At 36.7% G+C, this 16,984-nt stretch overlaps 1 protein-coding gene across 2 annotated transcripts in view; it reads right to left on the bottom strand.

Moving 5' to 3' along the window:
• Positions 1 to 1,281: 1,281 nt before the first annotated feature.
• GIN1 (gypsy retrotransposon integrase 1) overlaps positions 1,282 to 16,984 on the bottom strand; it is a 35,528-nt gene continuing 19,825 nt past the window's right edge. For both annotated transcript variants that reach the window (XM_008014079.3, XM_037985163.2), the window contains 4 exons: positions 13,953 to 14,144; positions 13,677 to 13,853; positions 12,909 to 13,194; positions 1,282 to 4,369 (listed from right to left, as the gene is read on the bottom strand). In XM_008014079.3, coding sequence (XP_008012270.3) covers positions 4,095 to 4,369; positions 12,909 to 13,194; positions 13,677 to 13,853; positions 13,953 to 14,144 — 930 coding nt within the window. In that variant the 3' untranslated portion in view covers positions 1,282 to 4,094. The remainder of the gene's footprint in view (positions 4,370 to 12,908; positions 13,195 to 13,676; positions 13,854 to 13,952; positions 14,145 to 16,984) is intronic.

Genomic DNA, 16,984 nt, shown 5'->3' with positions numbered 1-16,984 from the left:
AGCCTTGTTTGGTATAGGACTTTTGGTTGAGTTTCTTTGGCTAAATATATCATTCCACTCGCCTGGTTTGCAAGGTATCTGCTGATAGTTTTATGAAGGTTCTTTTGCATGTGATAAGTTACTTTTCTGTTGCTTCTTTAAAAGTTTGAGAACTTGAAACTTTTCAAGTTCAATGTTTCAGGGGAGATTTCTTTATACTTCATCTATGTGGGGTTCCTTGGGATTCCTAGATATGGATGTTCAGTTCAGTCTCCAGATTTGGGAAGTTTTCTGTCTTTATGTCTTTAATAAGCTTTCTTCCTTTTTCTCTGTCTCTGCTTCTTCTAGAATTCCCATAATGCACATTTTTGTTTACTTGATGGCATCTCAAAGGCCCATAAGCTTTCTTCACTTTTGTTTCCTCTAACAAGGCAATTTCAAAGGCTCTGTCTTTGAGCTTGTTGATTCTTTATTTTGCTTGATCAAGTATGCTCTTGAAGTTCTTTATGGAATTTGTCAGTGCAGTTACTGTCTTTTTGAGCTCTAAAGTTTAATTTTAAATATGCTTTCTCTCTCTTTAACTTCTCAATTTCTTCATGTAAATTTCCTGATTTTGGTTGGTTGTCTGCCCTCTTGTAGATCATTGGGCTTGTTTTAGATAATTGTTTTGAATTCTTTCTCAGGCAGTTTTTAGATGGCCATTTCTTTATGGTCATTTACTGGTGCTTTTTGTTGTTGTTCTTCTCTGGTAGCACCCTGTTTCCCTGATTATTCATGATTCTTGCAGTCTGTGTTGGCATCTGCACATTAAAAAAAAGTAGGCACCTCTTCCAGTCTTCATAGACTGGCTTTGGCAGAGAAAGTCCTTCACCAGTCTGCCAGTCCAGAGGTTCATGGTGGGCAATCTAGTGGGGTCCTTATGGGGGGCTGGCCTGATACCTGGGTCCTCAGGGGCCAGTCTGCCTCTGGAGTCTACTGGGGAAGACCTGGACCCTGAGCCACAAGGACTGGCCTGGAGCCTGGAACTGTGGATGCCTACCTGAAGTACATTTTAAAGTGTACATTTCAGTAGATTTTAGTATATTCAAAGTTATGAAATCATCGCTACTAAGTTTAGAACACTGTTGTCACCACAAAAAGAAACCCCGTATCAATTAGCACTGTGTAGCTATGTTTCTCCTTTGTAGGAAAGATGTGCATAACTTTGCAGCAACTGTTAAGATCTAATGCTCAGTTCATCATGTTTTCCTTCCCTTGTCATGGTGACCTGTTATTCCAGAGATGGGGAACCATGGCCCCACATCTAGAAGTGGTGATGAAAATACAGACAAGCCCTTGATGAACAAAGAGAAATATGTGGGGGAGTGCAAGAAATAAAGCTTTGTTAAGTTACTAAGATTTTGGCAGTGGTTTGCAGACACAGAATAATCTAGCCTAACATGACTAGTAAACACAGGATAAAAGTCTGTTTAATGAGAAACTACTTAGGAGAAGCAAAAATTAAAAAAAAAAAAAAATGTTTAGAGTTGGTTATTTTAAAATGACTCAATACGAATCACCTTCTTGAAATGGGAGGAAAAGAGGCTCATTTTGAGTCAGATAATCATTAAAAAGAAGTTACTTCATTTGAGCTAAGAAAAAGCCACTTATATTTATCAAAAAGATGTTCTAATATGACTCTCTTCTAAACTTTGTTCTGCTGAGGAAAGCAGGATAGGTAGCACTGTTTGAAACAATTATGCTTTTAAAAAAAAAAAAAAAAAAAAAAATTTCTTCCTGGAATTCTGTTTGAAGTTTATTTGGTCTGTAGTATAAGATGAGGTCCCATACACGCCACACTAAACACTTTTCCTTTCGCCTATATTAAACAAAATCTTTCTTCTTAAATGAGTAATCAGAATACCCCAGGTCTCCATTTTTGATATCACATCACTGTTTAGTATGGTTGTGAAATAAAATATGTGAGATATTCTGTAATGATCTTAAGACAGACTGTATTCATTACCAATGCTACAGGCCTAGTTTAGGTTTTTATTATTCATCATCACTGCAAAGTCCTCTCAACAAATCTCCATGCCTTGTTTTCTCCTCTTCTAACCTATTCTTTACTAGTTGCCAGATTAAACTTCCAAAAACACAGTTCTGATTATGACACTTTCCTATACAAAGTTTTTGCTCTCAGAAAAGAAGTAATTTAGCCAGGCATTTGTATTATTGCTAGAGCTACTGTAACAAAGTCCCACAAACTGGCTGCCTGAAATAACTGAATTTTATTGTCTCACAGTTCTGGAGGCAAAAGCCTGAGATAGGGTATTGACAGGGTTGGTCTTCTGAGGAATGAGGAAAAATGTATTCAGTGCCTCTCCCCTAATTTCTGGTGGTTTTCTGGCAATCTTTGCCATTTCTTGGCTTACAGAAGCATCATATTAAACTCTGCCTTTATCTTCACATGGCATTCTCCTTGAGTCTGTGTTCAAATTTCGGCCTTTTATCAGAATACCAGTAATACTGTATTAGAACCCACCCTATTGAAATATGATCTCATCTTAACTAACTACACCTGCAACAACCTCATTTCCAAATAAGATCACATTTTGAAGTCTTGGGGGTTAAGACTCCAACACAAGTTTTGGGAGGGACACATATCAATCCTTAATAGTATTAAAAGGTCTCCATAAGGCTTCCCACTTACCTTTTGAGCTTTATCCCTCATCTTGCTTCTTTACTTTATATCCGAGGAAGTGTAGACAACAAGAAGCCCTGCCCTTTTATGAACCATTAAAATACTTTTCCATTTCTGTGTATTACTTCTCCCCTAATTCTTTTGTATCCATTTACCAAATCCTAAACATTCTTCAAAGTCAAGCTTAAATGATCCTTCTTCCATAAGGATAAACACAAATTTCCTATGTAAAAACAACTTCTCTCTTTTTTGCCTCCCTAAGTACATTATCTACACCTGCCTTCTGCAATTTAGCATGCCTTAACTTGTGTTGTACATGGCTTACATAGTTTATTACTTACCAGACAGTAAGTCCTTTATAAGAATGAGGTACACATTTGACTCATCTTTTACTTCCCACAGTTCTTTTCACAGTGCTTTAGAATAAGTATTTATTGAACAATATTTATTCTATATTTATGAATATCATAGAAATTACAGTTTAAAATCTTGACACTGGTTATTTCATGTTTTTTGATTGCAGAAAAAAATTCTTAATGGACACTTTTTTTGTTGTTGTTGAGACAAGTCTTGCCTTGTCACCCAGGCTGGAGAGCAGTGGCATGAGCACGGCTCACTGCAGCCTCGACCTCCTGGGGTCAAGCAATGCTCCTACTTCAGTCTCCTGAGTAGCTGGGACCGCAGGCATGTGCCACCACACCCGGCTAATTTTTAAACATTTTTTGAAGAGATGGGGAATCCCTGTGTTGCCAAGGCTGGTCTCAAACTCCTGGGGTCAAGTGATCGTCCTGCCTTGGCTTCCCAAAGTGCTGGGATTACAGGTGTGGGCCACCATGCCTGGCTGATGGTTTTATCTTTAATATATAGTATGAAAATAAACAAATGCTTCCCAACCAATACATAGTTTCAGCAATTAGATAATTTGAAATTACAAATATCCTGTGAAAGCTCATTAAATAATCCTATATTTTTTCATACAATCTTGTATTTAGAAGTTCTAATGAAACAGAAAGCAGCTTCATTTCATTCATTGTTACAGTTGATTCAATATTTATAAATTCCACTCAAGGTAGTTCAAACTTACTGTTTAAAAGGTAGAGAATTTCAGAAAATTTAAAACTGAGAAACGGTACCAAAACCATACAAAGGTTTGAGATTTGGGCTGGAATTTATTTCCTAAGAAGTAGGGGTGCTTTGCCTGTTCTCTTTTTAGAAGAAGAAGTGAATTCTATATATTACATGTTCCTTTGCCTTCATATATATGTATACTGATATTCAAATGTGGCACAATTTTAGATAATAACTATAAAATAAACTTTCAGAAATTAGTCATTAAGAATGTGTCAAGATACTTCTTTACAACCTTTTTTAATGAATATCATTAAGAATTTATACATTCTAAACAAGCACTTTAAATAAATTTTGGTATTTACTAACTTAAGTATTCAAGAACCTGGTTTGAAGAGTCCAACAGACTGAAAGTCTGCTTTTCAAGAGTACTATGATCATCTATCAATGGAGAGATTTTCGTATTTCTATATTCTAATAGTTCACGATCCTTGCTTGATGTCAGTAATTCATTATCAACTATACCAATAGTTGCATCTTCCACCAGAATATTTGCTTGATATGCTCCAACCGGAACTTCAGGTAATCCAATGTAGTCATGATCAGCCACTACTGATCCTTGCAAGAGATAAAGACTTTCTGAAAGAAGAAAAATCATACATTTGACTTTTAGAATTATAATTAAGCATATTTTTTAATTAAACAATTTTAAGTGAGGAATAAAATCCCAAGTAATAAAAATTAACTATCAAGATTAACTTCTAGGGAGTTCTACGGTCTACTAAATAAATATGAATGTCAAAGAATAAAAAAAAAAAAATGACATATACATTTGACAGTTCATACATAAAAAATGCAGGAAAGGTCAAGGATTTTAAAACAGCCATTTTTCTATTCCCTCAACCTGTCTTTGGTAGATATGTATGTATGAGGAACACGGGATAGGAGTGAGAATTATAGTATAGATTAAAAATAAAATTATAAGGCTGTGTACACTGCCTGACGCCTGTAATCTCAGCACTCCAAAGCCAAAGCCAGTGGATTGCTTAAACCCAGGAGTTCGAGATCAGCCTGGCCAACACGGCGGAAAAAAAAAAAAACTCGTCTCTACAAAAAATACAAAAAAATTAGCAAGGTGTGGTTGAGGGTGTCTGTGGTCCTAGCTACTTAGGAGGCTGAGGTGGAAGGATCACTCGAGCCTGGGAGATTGAGGTTGCACTGAGCCATGATGGCACCACTGCACTCCAGCATGGGTGACAGACTAAGACCCTATCTCAAAAAAAAAAAAAAAAAAATTTAAAAAAAAAACTATTTTTGATAATGTTATCTTTAATATGCTTCTGTAAAGCATTTCTGGGTGAATTAATAGGGTCATAAAATTATTTTAACAAATATAATTATTAAATCCTTGCATTTACAAGTTGACATAATTTTCCAATCTTTATAAAACCCATATTGGAAAAATAATATCAAATTGTTACAGTATGAAGTTAAAAACAACATGCCAACTCAGGCTTATGTGATAATGTGTAAGAAAGTAGGTTGCAATGGAGTAGCGTAAAAAGCTTAGCTTATTTAAATCGAATTTGACACCAAAATTCTTAGGAACTTTTAAGGTCTACCTAAGCCATACTGAAGTGCTGACAGGGAGTCTTCCTTGTCAGTCTTTTATTGTACGTTGAGCAAATATATCATCACCATCAAGAAAAAAATGTTTAAAATGAATGTTAAACTGATGGCAAATCTTCTATATACAGACTAATATGTATAAAAGGATTCCTCCCTATCTGGTATTTCAATCCATTACTATAAGAAACTCTTTTACCGAAGCTGATTAACTTCCTGGACCCCTGCCTTGTCTTTCTAAATGTTCCCCCAAAACATCAGAATATAGATATAGATATATTTATCTTTATTTACTTATCATTCATTCATTCATTCATGGTCTTGCTCTGTCACCAAGGCTGGAGTGCAATGGCATGATCACAGCTCACTGCATCGTTGACCTTCTGGGCTCAAGTGATCCTCTCACCTCAGCATCCCGAGTAGCTGAGACTATAGGCACATGGCACCATGCCTGGCTAATTGTGTTGCCTAGGCTCCTGAAGATGTTAATGGGTTAAGGAGCACTCAAATTTTAAGATCAAAAAAGCGAAAGGAAGATTAAATGCCTGTTTAGATTAGAGACCAATGTCTCAGAACAGATGAATTTGCCAGTATATTTTGAAAAATCAATCCTACTCTACTCATCCTCATAACATTATTACAAATAGCTCACTGAACCTATTTCAACCCCAGAAGTTCATGCATTTAACAACTTTCAATTTACAAAGGATTTAATAGATCACACAAAGCTATTCTCTCTACCAAAAGATGGCATAAGTGGGCTTGGGCTCGTATGGTCATTTATTCTGCCCATAATTCTGAAAGACAAAAAAAAAAAAAAAAAAAAATCATGCGGCTGGGCAGTGGCTCATGCTTGTAATCCCAGCACTTTGGGAAGCCGATGTGGGCAGATCTCTTGAGGTCAGGAGTTCGAGACCAACCTGGCTAACACGGCGAAACCCCGTCTCTACTAAAAATACAAAAACAGGCATGGTGGCATGTGCCTGTAATCCCAGTTACTTGAGAGGCTTAGGTGAATCGCTTCAACCCAGGAGGTGGAGATGGTAGTAAGGTGAGATTGCAGCACTGCACTCCAGCCTAGGCAACAGAGCAAGACTCTTTCTCAACAACAACAAAACAACACATGAGATGTGCTATACCCAATAGCAGCAAGAGGGAAGAAAACATGATCAATAAAATCGAAACACTTTCAGAGTATGTTGCTAGAGGTTTAACATCAAAGTTTGCAACTACCCTACTGTTAATACTAGAAAAGGCTAAGAAGTAGTTTATAAGAGAACTTTAAAAGGTTAGGTAGGGTAAAAGTGTTGCTGATGAAATTTTCTACTAAGTCATGGAGAATTCCATAGGTTCAAGGCCTGTACACTCCTGCAAAGTTATCAGTGATGGCAGATACCATAGGCATTTAAAAATGTCTAAAGACTCTTTCAGAGGATTAACTGGGAGGTTTTCTGTCTGTAAAAGTTTTTCCATACAGATGAAGTGGGACTACTTTAGAAAAATATGTCTAGTAAATATATGTCGATAGGGAAAAAATATGCCTAGATGTAAAGCTCTTATTAAATTATCATTTTAATTTGCCGAAATGGATTCAGAGACCTTGAACTTGAGTATCTCCTAGTTACACTGGTTAGAAACAAATGGACATTACCAACCTCACTTGATTTTAAGAGGAGAGCTTTTGTATGTAAGTAAAATAAGACACACACACACACACACACACACATATACTTTTTCTTGTAAAAAAAATTAATCTTTAAAGTAACTTATTGTAATAAAACTGTAGAGAACAAGGACTACACTCAGCAAATTCTACATAAATCACTTTATACACAATAGAAAACTACTCTGAATATGTCAAAGGCCTGCTTGTTTAGAAAAAAAGTTCTGATTCATTTGCAAGGTTAAATATGTTTCAACTCCTACTATGGTCTAAATCTACTGGAGCTAAGAGAAATGCTCTTTAATTTCAATAAAGATAATCAGAAAAGAGACTCTTGGGGCCTTACATGTCGAACAAATAATATTTTGGATATACTGGGTTATATAAAATATATTATTAAGGTTATTTTCACTTATTTCTGTACTTTTCAAAATGTGGCTACTAGAAAATTTTAAATTACATAGCTCTTGTATTATTATTAATCTACTGGACAACACTAATCTAAAACAATCCTGAGTTAGGGATATAGAAAAGAACATGATTAGGCCGGGCGCGGTGGCTCAAGCCTGTAATCCCAGCACTTTGGGAGGTCGAGACGGGCGGATCACGAGGTCAGGAGATCGAGACCATCCTGGCTAACACGGTGAAACCCCGTCTCTACTAAAAATACAAAAAACTAGCCGGGCGAGGTGGCGGGCGCCTGTAGTCCCAGCTACTCCGGAGGCTGAGGCAGGAGAATGGCGTAAACACGGGAGGCGGAGCTTGCAGTGAGCTGAGATCCGGCCACTGCAGTCCAGCAGCCCGGGCTACAGAGCAAGACTCCGTCTCAAAAAAAAAAAAAAAAAAAAAAAAAAAAAAAGAACATGATTAAACTTTTTGCCCTCAAAACACAGAGGTGGGGAGTAAACAAACATATCATATTAAAGATCTTTTCCAGTCAGTTACATTACATAATACATTTCACTAAGTATTTTTTTCTCATTCTATTAATTATGATTATGACATCTGTTTGATGAAAGCATCATCACAGTTTTGACAAGACTGAATGAGTAAGTCTTTAGGTTCTTTGAAATTAAAATATTCTCAAGATATTTCAGGAAGGTGTTAATCAGCAGTTTTGATACTCATTTTTATTGTAGGGTTTTTTTTTTTTTTTTTAAGAGATGGGGCCTCAGCCAGGCATGGTGGCTCATGCCTGTAATCCCAGCACTTTGGGAGGCCGAGGCAGGAGAATCGCTTGAACCCAGGAGGCAGAGGTTGCAGTGAGCCAAGATCGCACCACTGCACTCCAGCCTGGGCAACAAGAGTTGAACTCCATCTCAAAAAAAAAAAAAAAAAAAAGGTGGGGTCTCACTTTGTCACTCAGGCTGGAGTGCAGTGGTGGTGCAATCTTGGCTCACTGCAGCTCAATCTCCCAGGCTCAAGTGATCCTCTGCCTCAGCCCCCTAAGTAGTTAAGATTAAAGGTGCATATCACCATGCCCAGCTAATTTTTGTATTTTTTTGTACGGATGGGGTTTTAGTATATTGCCCAGGCTGGTCTCGAACTCCTGAGCTCAGGCAATCCCACCTCGGCCTCTCAAAATGCTGGGGTTACAGGCATGAGCCACTGCACCCAGCCTTAATGTTGTTTTAAGGAGTAAAAATAATAGATTAAAAAATCAATTTTTAAATTTCCCTAAGGAGAAAAATAAATAAAAATTACAGCTTCAAAAAAGTCTGATTTGGATTAATTTATTTCTTCAATCAGAAAAAAAAGATAAAGGTTTCAGACTACTTTTCTTACTTTAAAGAGAAGTGACTAAACTACTCCTATATATGGTCTGATAATCTTCAAACTATTAGAATGTGCTGCCATACTAGTATATCCTTTCTCAAGACAAAATAATAACTATAACTTGATACTACATCACTGTCATTATAATAACTAAAACTGTCAATAGATAACTGAATAACTGTTGGTTTAGAAATTATATAACTGGACTGGGCACAAAGGCTCACACCTGTAATTCCAACACTCTGGGAGGTCTAGGTGGGAGGACTGCTTGAGCTCAGAAGTTTGAGACCAACCTGGGCAACATAGTAAGATCCTGTCTCTATAAAAAATAAAAAAATCAGCCAGGCATGGTGATGCATACATGTATTCCAAGCTACTTGGCAGGCTGATGTGGGAAGATTGCTTGAGCCCAGGAAGTCAAGGCTGCAGTGAGCTATTATTGTGCAATTGCACTCCAGCACAGGCAACTATGTAAGAACCTGTCTCAAAAAAAAAAAAAAAAAAGAGAGAAAGAAAGAAAAAAATGATATTAACTAAGAGGCCAAAGAAAGGCTCTCTGCATAAACTATATTAATAATAACGTCAAGATCATGGACTTGATACTATAGACTGTGCTTTGCTTTGTTTCATGAATGCAGATCATAATTGTGGTAGGCAGCATAATAGACCCCTAAAGATGTCAACATACTACACCTTGGATCCTGTGAATATGTAACCTTACATGGCGAAGGAGAATTTAGGTAGCGATGTAATTAAGGTCGCTAATCAGATGACCTTAAAATAGGGTGATAATCCTGGACTTTTTGGGCAGGCCAAAGGTCAAGGGTCCTCAAATACAGAAGAGGGAGGCAGAAGAGGAGGTTGGAGTAAGGTGATGTAAGAAAAACTCAACCCACTATTGTTGCCTTTGAAGATAGAGGGACCACAAGCCAAGAAATGAAGGCAACCTCTAGAAGCTGGAAAAGAAAAGAAAATGGATTCTTTTCTAGAGCGTCCAGATAGGAACACAACACTGCCAATACCTTGATTTTAGCCCAGTAAGATCTATGTTGAACTTCTAACCTTCAGAATTGTAAGATAATAAACGTGTGTTGTTTTAAAGCCATTAAATCTGTAGTAATTTGTTACGGCAACAAGAAGAAACTTATACAATAATGAAAATCATTTCACAAATGGGGCTTTCAACTGTGAAGGGAAATCAGGCTAAAACCTTGGGTGAGGCAGACCCAAATATATCACAAACAAAATAAATTCAAAACTATGCAAAATCTATGTCAGATTAATTTTCCTTTCAAAGAGGAGCATTATGATTACAAAAAGACACTACGGTATTTTAAGATTTCTTGTCCAAATAGTCTGAGAAAGCACTTGGCAATGAACCACACAAAAAAACAAACAGGCCTGCTTAAAATAGCAATGACAAATATTATATAACTAGTACTGAATGTGCTCACTCCACATTTAGTTCTAGATAAGAATGGATAAGAAGTTGGCAACAGAAGTATATCTACTTTAGATAGTCAGTCTTTAATACAGCTATGAAATTTCAAGCCCAGCACAGAGAAGCAATGACAAATGTGGACAAATAAATTTATAGTTCTTTTGGCTATAGCATACCAAAACTTATGTCAAATAAAAATTTCAATGATTATTCAAAATCATTTTGTTTGCTTTAATTCAGCTCAAGGACTCTTTAAAATCAATTTGTGAGGTGATTTTCAAGAAAATCACGGAAAAGATTTTCAAGAAAATATGTAATATTGAGGAAAAAGATGGCAGAAATCACACTTAACTTTGAATTTCTACAAATGAGAAAAATGTAAAAAAAGGATCAAGTAGTAAGAACCAGATTCTAGGATGACCGGATCAGTAGTTCCTTTGGTTAACAAGAAAAACTAAAACAGATTCATTTATTAGTCTTAAGTTCCTTATGCATACACCAGTAGTCATATTGCAATATTACTTATCCTTATATTACTGGAAGAAACTTGTGCAAAGAATTCAAGTATGAGGCAAATATTATACTGCCTCTGTTTAGAGACTGTTCTCAAACAGAGAAGATGAGTTCTGAAATACTGAGTTCTGAAATGTTCAGAAGCAGCACAATATTTGACTTCTTTTCTGAGAAACTCTTTTCTTAAAAACAAATTACAAAATGTTGATGGATCTTGGTTTAGCAAAATTTTAAATGTAAATTTTATAAAGAAGGTTAACAAATTAGAAGTGAGCAAATCATGAATGTCAAAGATTAAGGGGAAAATCATGCTAAAGAAGACAGAACAACATATACTTGTATAACCTTTTTTTCCCTACTTAACTTGCAGAAGAGAGAGATCATTAAAGGTAGCTCAGAACTGAGAAGAGGCACAAACAATGCAAGCTTTTATCTTCTAACAAAGAGACAAAAGCACTTGTGAGTTTTCAGGATTAGAACATAGTTTAAGATAAGTTTACTGACTAAACAACTGGGTCTGTCACAAGAAGGGAAGGTACTAAGAGGTTTTAACATGAGAGTTGTACCCCAGATTAGAAGCAGAGTTGAGCTATCATTACTAAGCAGCCCACAAGGGTTTTACATCTTAAGAAAAGGCATAGGGTAAGTGTTGTTGTTACTCTTTTTGTTATTAATATTTGCTAAAGCCTGTCATACAACTTGTTTATATTGTTATAAATATATTTTCCATTAAATGTTACTTATATCCAAATAACATTAATGCTTCATCTGGCTAAGTTACCCATTAACTCCCTCTCAGTTATCCACTTCAGAGAAGCTCTAGGAAGCAGATGCATTAGGACAAAATAAAAGTCTTGATAAAGTGGGGAATATAATCTAAAAGCCATGGCAAAAACATCACTTAACTAGGCTATGAAAGAAAGAGTTACAGAGAACAGGATATCTTGACTGTTCAGAACCAGTCAAATTTAGGGGCAAGTATAACTTGTTTACAGAGTGCTATCACCTCTTCTTACAGCACCTTACAGCATTCTGAGGATACCCCACTCCACACCCACACCTGGCCCCCAACCATGACCTAACTAACTACAAAGCAATATTAAAAATTAATGGCATTTTTAAAGTACCCAAATATTTATCTCACAACTGGATTCTGGACAGTATGTTTGCTTCTGGCATTAATGATTGTAGGTGCTGTTTTTCACACCACAAAGAGGCACGAAGTGACTAACAGAATATTTGTGAGGCCAGGTGCAATGGCACATGCACGCAATCCCAGCACTTTGGGAGGCCGAGGCAGGCAAATCACTTGAGGCCAAGAGTTAAAAACCAGCCTGGCCAACATGGTGAAACCTCATCTCTACCAAAAATACAAAAAATTAGCTAGGCATGGTGGCATGTGCCTATAATCCCAGCTACTCGGGAGGCTGAGGCACGAGAATTGCTTGAACCCAGGAAGCAGAGGTTGCAGAGAGCTGAGATTACACGACCACACTCCAGCCTGGGGGACAGAGTGAGACTCTCTGTCTCAAAAAAATTTAAAAAAAATAAAAACATTGAGAAAGCAAAAATAGAGATGATGTTAAGATGTTATCTTTCCTTCAGAAGAAAACAAGTTCGGTATCTCCCACATAAACTATGAAAAACATACTAGAAATAAAAAATAAAAATGCCTGGGCGCCCTGGTTCCTACCTGTAATCCAACCACTTTAAGAGGTCAAGGCGGGTGCATCACCTGAGATCAGGAGTTGAAGACCAGCCTGGCTAACATGGTGAAATACCGTTTCTACTAAAAATACAAAAAATTAGCCGAGTGTGGTGGCACGCATCTGTAATCCCGGCTACTCAGAGGCTGAGGTAGGAGAACTGCTTGAACCTGGGAAGCGGAGGGTGCAGTGAGCCGAGATCGCGCCACTGCACTCCAGCTTGGGCAAAAAGAGGGAAATGCCGTCTCAAAAAAAAAAAAAAAAAAAAAATTCTCACAGGCCTGACAGTTCCAGAAGAGACACTGTAATAAAACAGACTACCTGGGATAGCTAACAAATTTTATGAAGAAGGGAAAAGAAAACATAACAAAAGAGGGGAGAAAGGTTTCTGTTATTTTTAACTTTTCTCCTTACCCAAAGCAATAAAAATGTAGAGAAGTGACAGATATTTACCTTGTTCACTGGATTCTCTTACGTAGGGCTTAAGGTGCGACATTTTGATAGGTCTTTTCAGTCTAACCCCAGTATTGTCTCTCAGGACAGCACATCCACTTTCTGTAATATAGTCTATGACACAAGGACCAACCCATTCAGATTGAAAACGACCATCCTTCCACCAATTTTTCCTTTGTCTTAAAACTTCATGACCCACTTTTAAATGAAATGGATTTAATTGTTTGGGTTTCTTTTTAACAATGATCTTGCTTTTATTTAGTTCATCCAAATTGTTGTTCTCCATCTACAAGTGTAAAAAGAAAAAGAAGAGATGGAAGAGCTATAATATCTTGAAGGTAAATGTAGACAATGAGACTATTACAACAAAATGGTTACTTGAGACGCTACTAAAAGGTAGGCATGAATTATATTTAATTCTTAAAACAACATTTCCAAGTCAGTATTATTAACCCCTACTTTGTATAGAAGGTAAACTAAGATAGGTTAAGGAATTTGCCGAAGTCAAACAACTCAAAAACAGTTAAGACTAAAGATTTGAATCCGGCTCTACTTGATTCCAAAATCCATAGCTTTCTCATTATTGCCTCTCAGCATGTCATAGCTAGTAAACTATTTAATCAAGACAATAAAAATCTGATGGATAAAAAATTATGGCAAGTATGTATGCATGTCTGTGTACATGCACACATGTATATGCTGAAATTTAAAAAATAAATATAACTTTATAAAGTTTTAGATTACAGTTTTTCTATTGAATAGAATCACCTGGCCCAGTGAAGTTGTCTTATTCTCCATTATTTCATCAGCTTCTTTAATTGCATCTAGAATTTTGGCAAACATACTTGTATTATCACCATCCACATCATGAAGACTACCTGAAGTCTCAGGCATATAAGGATTTCGACTAAACATTTGAAAATATGGTGTATTTTTAGTAGGTTCCTATTTTAAAGAAAAAAAATGTCATTTTTATAATAAAACATTTATCTGGCCAATAAATAGTCATAACTCAGAAGTACAGAAGTATAAAAAGGCACGTACCAAGTGAGTTACATTGAAGGCAAATGAAACAGCTGATAGGTGATCATCCCAGTTGTTTGGGTGGTCAGCACAGTGTTTGGAGAGAAATGCTTTGATTGTGCTAGGTGTACTTTCCATTGGACTAACAGTTCCAGAGGTGTGAGAAATTACAATCTGCTTTATGCCAAACAATCTGTACAGTTCAATATTGATCTGAAAAATATATAAAACAAAGCTGTCTTTTTAAAATTTGTGTTTTATTTTTCCACTGACTTAAAAAAAGCTTCAAAAAAATTAGAATCTTGCATTTTATTTTTATTATTATTATTGTTATTATTCGAGATGGAGTCTCACTCAGTTGCCCAGCCTGGAGTGCAGTGGCGCAATCTCAGCTCACTACAACCTCTGCCTCCCAGGTTCAAGCGATTCTTCTGCCTCAGCCTCCTAAGTAGCTGGGACTACAGGCACACGCCACCACGCCCGGCTAATTTTCGTTATTTTTAGTAGAGACGGGGTTTCACCATATTGGCCAGGCTAGTCTTGAACTCCTGACCTTGTGATCCACCTGCCTTGTCCTCCCAAAGTGCTGGGATTACAAGTGTGAGCCACCATGCCTGGCTGAATCTTGCTTTTTTGTTGACCATAACATTCTATATGAAAATATACATAAAATATGTAAAATTTCATGTATAAAATAGTGGTTACCCTTGAGTCTTTACTACATGCTGATCATCACACTAGACACTTTACATTATTGTTATTAAATCTTACAACAAGTTTTTGAGGTATTATTTTCATTTTAAAGGTAAGATGCTGAAGCTTTGAGAGATTAAGTGCCTTGCCAAATACACACATACAACAAGGAAACGGGAGAACAGAACTTAACACTAACTTTGAGTTTAATTTTTTTCTTTTTTTGTGGGGGTAGGCAGTGGGAGACAGGGTCTTGTCCAGGGCAAGTCCAGGGCAGCCTCCACCACCTGGACTCAAGCAATCCTCTCACCTCAGCCTGCCTAGCAGCTTGGACTACAGGCATGTGTCACCATGCCCAGCTAATTTTTAAATATTTTGTACAGATGGAGTTTCACCACGTTGCCCAGGCTGGTCTCAAACTCCTGGACTCAAGCAATCTACCCACCTCAGCCTTTCAAAGTTTTGAGGTTATAGGCATGAGCCACTGCATTCAGCCCTCAAGTAACTTTTTAATTCAGTAGACAGTGTCTCAAAAACAACCCACTAGGTCGTAAGTTAATGTTTAAAAAGCATGTAAAACAGTTATTGGCAATAATAAGCATTTTACAACTTTTAACTACTATTATTGGTGTTATCATATTATGTGTAGTGCTTAAAAGAAACCAAAATGAGTTTACAAAACTTGTAACAGTAAGCCTGTTAAATATAAAATAATATTTTTTTCCTACCTCACCCTTCAGACTTTTTTTTCCTTATTATCTTTAGTTGAGTAAACCTTTGGCTCATAAATTTGTCTTTTAAAAAAAGAGTATTTCAGAACAGTAGTATCAGAATAACTAAATAAGCAAAGTTAATACAAGAGCGGAAAGCAACAAAAAGAAAACTACATGTCCCAAACCCCCTTGCAGGTAGGGGTGGTCATGTGACATAATTCTAGCCAAAAAGTTGTAAGTAAAAGCTGTTAGGCAAACTCAGCTGGTACTAGTTTTGTTTGCCCAATACTCTCTCCCTTCTTTCTGACTGAAATGTAGGCATTGTGGCATGTGCTCTGGCAGCCATATTGTGAATACAATAGGAGTGACTCTCAATCACTCCCAATTGGGATAATAGATATAACACATATTATTATATTGGGATAGGGAAAGACAGTCTGTTACTCGGATTGAATACACTTCCTAGCTGATATACATACTAATTCAGGATGCCTATTTTTAATTCAAAAGTAATTAGAAACAAATCCCAGAGAATAGGTGTCATTTGGGTCAGCTTCAATCTGAGTCTTGATTAATGGTTTTAAATGACCTTTGAAAAAGGCTTTACCTTCTTTGTTTCAAAAGGTTGCCTAGAAATGATCCAGGGAATCCATTTGTGAAATGGTATCTTGACATCCTTACCCTATCAGTCCCCCAACCATCAAACCAGATATTCCATCAGTTCTTACAATTCTAGTTTTCTGTAAGACATTTCAAAAAAATTAATTTTTCTACTGAATATGTTTATTTTCTTTCCTTCAGAGGTTTACAAAAAGTTCTTCGTGCATTTTATTGGAACAATTTAGCAAATACACTAAGCTAAGCTGTTAGAAACATCTGTATTTTTATTCGACTATACAATAAACCTCCTACATTGTGTAGTATGTTATAATCTTTAGCAGTGTTTTCTGTTTCAGTATTTGCTGACAAAAGGGTTCATTCTGTACTATCGTTATACTTTCTGTGTAATCGTGAAGCCATTTTAATCACAGCAAAAAGAACAAGTTTTCCCAATCATATGTCCCTTTTTTGTTTAAGCAATCTCACAAAACAGGCCTGCAAATATTTATTGTTACCTTTTTTTTTTTTTTTTTTTTTTTTTTTTGAGACTGGGTCTCACTCTGTTACCTAGGCCAGAGTGCATGATCTTGGCTCACTGCAACTTCAACCTCCTGGGCTCAAGCGATCTTCCCATCTCAGCCTCCCGAGTAGCTGGACTACAAGTGGCTAATTTTTGTATTTTTTGTAGAATTGCATTTCGCCATGTTGCTTAGGCTAGTCTCAAACTCCTAGGTTCAAGCAATCTGCCTGGTAGGATTACAACAAGCATGAGCCACCAAACACAGCCTATTATTACTTTTTTTTTTTTTTTTTTTTTGAGACAGGGTCTCACTGTTACCCAAACTGGAATGCAGTGGTACAATCATAGCTCACTACAGCCTTGACCTCCTGGGCTTAAGCAATCCTTACACCTTAGCCTCCTGAGTTGCTGGGACTATGGCTGTGCAACATCACGTCCAGCTAATTAATTTTTTTTTTTTTTTGTAGAGATGGAGTCTTGCTATATTGCATGGGCTGGTCTTGAACCCACGGTCTCAAGTTATCCTC

Source organism: Chlorocebus sabaeus, chromosome 23 (genome assembly GCF_047675955.1).
Source record: "Chlorocebus sabaeus isolate Y175 chromosome 23, mChlSab1.0.hap1, whole genome shotgun sequence".
In the NCBI taxonomy this organism is placed as follows: domain Eukaryota; kingdom Metazoa; phylum Chordata; class Mammalia; order Primates; family Cercopithecidae; genus Chlorocebus; species Chlorocebus sabaeus.
This window is presented reverse-complemented; position numbering and strand designations above follow the sequence as displayed.